This window comes from Sporothrix brasiliensis, assembly GCF_000820605.1.
Source record: "Sporothrix brasiliensis 5110 chromosome Unknown Cont20, whole genome shotgun sequence".
NCBI lineage: Eukaryota > Fungi > Ascomycota > Sordariomycetes > Ophiostomatales > Ophiostomataceae > Sporothrix > Sporothrix brasiliensis.
Window position 1 is genome coordinate 1715293 of NW_024467139.1, and position 7487 is coordinate 1722779.

The 7487-nt window shown below is 53.3% G+C and overlaps 2 protein-coding genes across 2 annotated transcripts; both read left to right on the forward strand.

Moving 5' to 3' along the window:
• Positions 1-2458: 2458 nt before the first annotated feature.
• On the forward strand, positions 2459-4036 carry SPBR_07122 (uncharacterized protein; the record flags this gene model as incomplete). Its single annotated transcript, XM_040765376.1, has 1 exon — positions 2459-4036. The coding sequence occupies one exon, from the start codon at positions 2459-2461 to the stop codon at positions 4034-4036; it is 1578 nt and encodes a 525-aa protein (XP_040616455.1).
• Positions 4037-4845: 809 nt separating this feature from the next.
• SPBR_07570 (uncharacterized protein) lies at positions 4846-5878 on the forward strand (the record flags this gene model as incomplete). Its single annotated transcript, XM_040765824.1, has 3 exons — positions 4846-4894; positions 5080-5115; positions 5205-5878. 3 exons carry the CDS (start codon positions 4846-4848, stop codon positions 5876-5878), a joined length of 759 nt encoding a protein of 252 aa, XP_040616456.1.
• Positions 5879-7487: the final 1609 nt, after the last annotated feature.

Consider the following 7487-nt stretch of genomic DNA (forward strand, 5'->3'; position numbering starts at 1 on the left):
TCATTGTGTCTATTTTTTTGTATTTTTTATTTATTTTGAGGCATTATTAGATAGGCGACAACTTTATTTGTTTTATATCTCCTCTACTTTTATATATCGTATCACCGCTCTCACTTTTGTCTACTACTTGAGGCCGTCTTAAACATGGCCTGCCAGCAACGGTCAGCGGCGGGATGCAACTAGAAGTGGTTTGCAAAGTAAACAGACCGCAATTGCATACCCCGTATATCCCTCTCATCGTATTAACTACGGCTAATTTCAGTATTCCAACATATGACACGACGCGCACGCCCTGGGCGTCTGAGTGCGTCTTCTTGCCAAAGACAAAAACCAGGTCCACTGAATTTAACCGGCGAGCGCATAAAAGTCCAGCCACCTCCGCTTACCGCCAACCGCCAAAGATTGGCGCCGTCTCGATCTACTTCAACCTCTTCGGAGTCTTCAACCTCTATTCAACCTCTTTTGTTCAGCCTCGTTTGACAGCCCCGCGGCCAATACGCACTTCTTTATATGTCATGATATTCAGATCCGGAGGCAGTCAGCGCAGAAAGAGAGCTCAGGATTTAACTGCTCCTCTTTTGACATTATGCACACAATGATGCAAGGACCGGGAGATATTACTTGCGGTTCAAGCATAACCAAGTGGCTTGTGTGCTCTTTCTTTGCGCGGCGGGAAACAGCGGACTTTGTTTGCTCCACTCAGCGATCGTGGATGGCGGGCAGTTTCATTCTTCCACGACGTCCGACGTACAGAAGACATGCAACTACCGAAATGGTCAAAGGGGCGTGCAAGGATCCTTTAGCTTTTCCGGCAAGCAGCAGCGAGGTCATAGTCTAACTATTTTGTGCCCACCTCTGGTCGCCCTCCGCATGTCCTTCGCCGCCTCTACCAAGCCTCCCGGCCATCCGCGAAAGGTCCTATGATGTGGCAATAGTGAGCGAATGCGCGAAGAGAGGAGGGGGTGGGTGCAAAGGTTCGAGGAGCGACCTTCCAACCGCCGACGAAACCGCACCAGGCTGATCAAGACGAGGGGCCAGGGAGGGATAGTTCCGGCATTCTGTCGTGTCCAAGTGGCAGCCGCTCCGTCACCAAGGAAGCGCAAAGCCCTTGCTCCCTAGCTCATTTTGTTCCCGTCTCTTACGCTATTCGTTCTCATGTCCCCCATTTCCTGCCCGTCCCACCGGACTACTGAACCAACTGTCGACAGCGAGCGTTACATCAGGAGACCGGGACAGCGAGACGCCTGCAGGAGGCGGGAGCGCCAATACGACGACAAGTCAGCGACAGTAACCATTGGCGGGAGATGGAACGCCGCGCCAGGAGAGCGGCACATGGGCGTTCTCAACTCGGACACCAAGGACCTTTTTTTGGTCGTGGAGCCAGGCTCGCCAGGGTTGCAGATTTTTAACTTGCTGGACATACATCGAGCTAGATGCAGGTTTTAATTAAACGGCGAAGTCCTCGAGCCTGCCCTTTCGCATCTCTTATTCGATCCATGGTATAGGACTGCTCGGTTGCAAAAGACTGCACTGCCAGAGGCAGTTCATTTGTCCGATTTTGTCTTACGTCGTGTGCGCATTTGACGTTTCAAATTTTGGCACTCAGTCACTGCTCCATAATATCGACGACCAGAGAGTTATGTAAAGTTTTTTTGTATTTCATTACTCGATTATACATGTGTGGCAAAGCCCGTCTCGTAAGGGCTCCAGTGTTTGGCACGTCTCTTGGTATTAGTTGGTGTTGAGCAACTCAAAGGTGATTTGGATTAAACAACTTTTAACCCCCAAATAAAACTAAATAAGTACACGAATAAATTATTTATTTTGTCGCATTTCACCCGACCAAAAATAAAATTAAATTAAAAAACAGGCTGCATAACTAAGCCCCAAACCTCCATAAAACAAACAGTTCATTATTTACACACTCTGGAGACTTGCAGCCCATCTCGCAGAAGAAACCCAATGCGGTCCATATTGTTACTAGTATATGCATCCAAAAAGCTTATTCATTACCTGTAGCAAGCTGTGAGACCCTGACCACCATCGCCCTGAAACTACGAACCTAGACATAAAAAATACGGGATTTATTTCCCAGCGCTGAGAATCGGCCGTATTTCTCTCTTCTACGGAGTGAAGATTTCAGAAGACAGTTTCGTGATCGAGGCGAGATTTATTAGTTGGCCAATCAGAGGCCAAGGATCCAACGAAATCGGACCCCACAAATCTCCTTCCTTTCGCGTCAGCAATCGTCAACTGTACCTGCCTTTCCTGAATCTTTGCCGGCACCTTCCGTTTTATATCTTTTTATATCGCGCACTTTCCTTGGTTTGGTTTGTTTCCTTTTTGAACCTCTGGCAGACCAAATAGAGGCGACGACATATCTGCGAGGGGCGTGATAGAGCGGATTGGAGCGACTCAAGTGCACCCGCGACACATATCACACTGCACACAAACCCCGATGTCGCGCACCTCGTCGGCCTTGAAGGCGGTGGCAGCGGCCGAAACGACTCCCCTGCTGCAAGACGCGGCAGGACAAGGAGACGGAAATGGACTTGTCGGAGGAAACATAGACGCCGGCGTGGCGACGGCGGCCGTGATCGTGCCCGCGTCCGCCGACGAGGACCGGCCAATGCCCAAGACGCAGGTGGCGCTGCTCTGCTTTGCGCGGCTGCTCGAGCCGATTGCGTTCTTCTCCGTGTTCCCCTACATCAACCAGATGGTGCAGGACAACGGCGGCGTGGCATCGTCCGACGTGGGCTTCTACAGCGGGCTGATTGAGTCGCTCTTTTCGCTGACGCAGGCGCTGGTGATGATGGGCTGGGGCCGGGCGGCCGACCGCGTGGGCCGCAAGCCCGTGCTGGTGCTTTCGCTGGTCGGCATGGCGAGCGCGACGGCACTGTTTGGCACGGCGAGCACGCTGGTGCAGATGGTTGCGTTCCGCTGTCTGGCGGGCGTGTTTGCGGGCACAATTGTGACGATCCGGACGATGCTGGCCGAGCTGAGCACGCCCAAGACACAGGCGCGGGTGTTCAGCTGGTTTGCGTTCAGCGGCAACCTGGGCTTGTTTGTGGGCCCGCTGATGGGTGGCGCGCTGGCGACGCCGCTGGGCCGGCCCAACCCAGACGACCCGACCGACAACGTCCCCTTCTTGGCCGCCTACCCGTATGCGCTGCCCGGTTTTGTCGTGGCTGGTCTCGGGTACCTGGCAGCGCTTCTGTGCGCGCTGTTTGTCGAGGAAACGCTGGTGGTGAAAAAGAAGAAGACGTCGTCGACGCCGACGCCGACGACAACGACAACGACAGGCACAGCATCGATTGCCAATGACGACGAGCCCGCGCCGCCGCCGCCGTCCATTGGCGATCTGCTCCGGGCACCCGGTGTCAAGATGGTGCTCTTCATCTACGCGAACATTATGCTGCTCGCGTTCTCGTACACGGCGCTCGTACCTGTGTTTTGGTTTACGCCCGTCGACCTCGGCGGCTTCGGCTTCACGCCCGTGCAAATCTCCGCCATGATGGGCCTTGCAGGCGCCAGCCAGTCCGTGTGGCTGCTTGCGTTCCCGCCGCTGCACCGCCGCATCGGCACCAACGCCGTGATTCGTGCGTGCGCCAATGCCTACCCGTTCTTTATGAGCGGGGTTCCTTTTATGAGCCTGATCTTGCGCGTCTGGGACGCGCGCACCTTGTTTTGGATCGTCGTGCCTCCGACGCTGGCGCTTGGCAGCGGCGTCAGCCTGAGCTTCACGGCCATCCAGCTAGCCGTCAATGACACGGCCCCCTCGCCGCAGTTGCTGGGCACACTCAACGCACTGGCCCTGACGGGTGTGAGCATGATCCGCGCCTTCACGCCTGCGCTCTTCACGGCCTTGTATGCCATCAGCGTGCGCAATCAGCTGTTGTGGGGCTATGGCATCTGGGTATTGATGGTCCTCATAGCGTTGGGCTTCACCCTGTCAGCGCAGTATCTGCCCGACTACGATGAGCTGAAGAAGGCGCGGACCGAGGCCGAGGCAGAGCCCAACGAGGCCAGAGAGTAATGGGTGGGCAGCAACACGGCCGGAACCGCCAGTTCTCAGTTCCCGCCATCGAGCTAAGACAGCAGACCAGGCAGACGATGGGTGTGACAGACGGTGTGATAACACGGTGAGGAAGCGGGGGTAATGAAAGTACAAGGTCAATATTTCTGGACGGGAGTCTAGGCCGCACCCCAAGACACATGTTGTGCATGTGGAGTGCATCTGGCTGCATATGACCGTACCTGGCGCATATGGCTGTATCTGCACAGAGGTTTTGGTTATCATCTTGGACATAGGGACTGCATTGGCCAAAATCCTTCAGAGTGGAGGACGTTGGGCTCGGATGTGCACAGTTGGACAGGGGTCTAGACTTCGTCTACACGTTTATCCATTTTTTTTGCATCGGCGTTTTCGGCGGTATTGGAAACTTCTTTTTCTTATGTCCCCTTCTCCACCCCTTGATCCGTTGGAATATTATCATTAGACTTTGATCTGCTTTAAATACCTCTATACCCATGTTACCTTTATTTATTCTTGAGCTCGTCGTGGACTCCCATTGGGCATCCATCTCGGAGTCCAGAATCCGAAGAATGAGCGCTGTGTGCGTCTGCCAACTTTCTCAACAGATCCAATGACGTCATCCCACCACTTCCCGCTCTGTCGTTTTTTCTCTCTTTTCATTTCGCTCTTCCCCTCTCTTTTTGTCTTTTGTACCACCGATGATGACGGTTCTTTGCAGGTTATCGGACATACCTTGGTCTTGGCCCAGGCCAAAATCAAACCCAACGTCCCACGTCCGCCCGAACTCCAGACCTGAGGCCGTGCACTATATGCACTTTGTTGAAGACCACGCGTGGCCAAGCCCCCAGTCGTTTCTCCGTGCGACGATGCTCCTCCACCCATCCATATAAGTCCACGACGCCTTCCGTCCTCCTCTGCCGGTCCATATATTCTTCAGAGACTCTGCACGAACACGAACACAAACAAACACATTGCGGCAGCCGGGCTTGTCTCACGAACCATCCAGTCTGTCGTGGACATACTGCTGAACTTCCTGTCTCCAGTCTCCCCTCTCTCCACTGTCAAGCACAGCATCACAAGTGAGTGATCCTTGTCGTCTAGCCCCATTCCCTCTGCAACCGTCCATTGCCACATTGTTGATCTTTCCAGTGTTGACCGCAACTCGCAGTGCCTCGTCACCGTCACGGCAAAAAGTATCTCTATCTGGAGCCGCCCATCCACGGCTCCAAGACTGTCCGCACTCGCGTCACCACCATCGTCCCGCCGCCTCGGGAGCCAACACCACCTCCGCCGCCGCCGCCTCCGCCCCCACTGCAGCTGCCCCCGATCATCATCCAAGCACCGCCACCACCTCCACCTGTCCTTCTCCCCCCACCGCCATCGCCATCGCCGCCATCGCCGCCGCCGGTGGTGGTGCCCGACGAAGAAGAGGACGACACCATTGACGTTATTGCGGTCGACGTCGAGCCGGAAGAGGTGAAACCCAAGAAGAAGAAGAAGAAGGCTAAGAAGGATATTGAGCACGAGACCGTCTATGTGGAGCGTGAGCGTATTGTGCCCGTCCATGTCCCCGTGCCCATGCCCATGACTGTCCAGATGCGTCGTCGCAAGCTGTCTCCAACGCCTGCTCCTCCACCACCGCCACCGCCACCGCCACCAGCACGGACGCCTGAGTACGAAACTTTTCGGTACGTTGACGCGCCGCGGCGGATGATGCCCTCGCCGCCACCGCTACCGCCTCCGTCGCCGCCACGCGCCGAACAATGGGAAACGCACGACCGTATTGTTATTCGCGACCGTGAGCGTGAGGGGCGTCGACCCCGAGATTACTACCGGTATTAGGCGTGAAGTGATATGAAGGTGTGATGATGAATCGTGGTGAATCGTGGTGAATAAATCTATGATATAATTAGCGTTGTTTCTCTTTTCTTGTCATCTCATGAACCTTTCCTCCTGGTCTTCTTGTCTTCTTTCTTTTATGCTTCCCATTATGTTTTGTCGATTTCTCGTCTTTCCTAACGTTAGGGCTTGGTGTTTGTATGATTTGGGGTTTCGTCATCAATAAATGTCTGCGAGAAGACGACCAAAACAGTGAGTCAAAATACAGCAGAATAAAATCAAAAGAAGAACATATACTTTCAACATACCGACTGCTGTGCGCTGCGTCTCGAATGACTCGAATAGGAAATAACAAAACAGCGCTCGTTAACATGACGCGTAATACGACTTTTAACGTGATGTCATGGGCGCTCCCGCTTGTAGACTGACTGAGCCATCGTGTATGCGGAGACACTGTGCGTACAATGCGGCCTGTTGACCTGAAACAATGGAATCAATACGTCGTGCTCGTGACCGCCTCGATGGGGGCCAGGAAGTGGCAGCAGGGATCTGTGAGCGGCAAAAGAAAGACACCCGAAGGTCTGTCAGGCCAGGGTGACTGGGATTGGGGTGCATTGGCTCTCGTGACTGCTTCCGGTTGTAAGGTGTGGACTGCCTATCTTTTTTTCTTTTAGACGTGCGTTTTCTTTCCCTCGTTTCTTCTCCTTTACCCGCCTGAAGCGATCTCATGGCTTGGCCCTTCTTGTACCCAAAAATAAACACACTGGAAACAATCGAAAGAGGCTTTTCCCACGACGAGAACGAGAGGCCTCTCCGTCCTGAAACCGATTCGAGACTTTTTCGATGCCGGACAGCCACAATGACAGCCGCTTCCCACTGCTAATTATTATACTTCCTCTGATCGGTTCCTTCTTTTTTTTTTTTTTTTTTTTTTTATCCGTTTTCGCCGCGTATTCAGTTAAAGCTCGGCTTTGCTTGGTGCCGTCGATATTGATTTGGCTTCCTAAGATCTTGCGTGTCTCACCGGCGACCAGACTGGCCAAAGACGTCTCAACGGACCACACTTTCTTGCACAACATTCCCATTGTTTCAGCAAGTAGGCTCTGGCCTAAATTTTGGTCTTCGCATGCCACGCTTCTTTGGTAAATGTCCATATCGGGACATGTTTCGTTCGCAAACATGGAGTAGATGTGGTATTTCCAGCGCTGGGAGTATCCATCCTTGCTCGCTCTTCCTTTGTCTGCATCCTGTTCTGCGCCATTTGTCGATTCTCTCCTCGTGAGCGCATCCTCTCACCCCCGACACTTGCATGCTTGTTGTGCATATTGCCTGGGGATGTGGCGTCTGGGGAGCGTCTTCGAGCAGGGGTACCTTGCAGGGAAGGGAGACGAAGAAAACAATAAAGACAAGAAATGGGATCGAAGAGCAAACGGGCAGGCAACGAAGAACACGTCCAAGCAGAGAACAAAGTATAAGCAAAAGAAAACGTCAACACTTTGTTGAGTTGTGTATGCAAGCACCATTCCGTCCCGAGACATATTTGTGAACAATCTTGATATCGTTGTAAAAGACGGGCTCATCGATTTACCGACCTCTCCTGGTGTTATTTGCG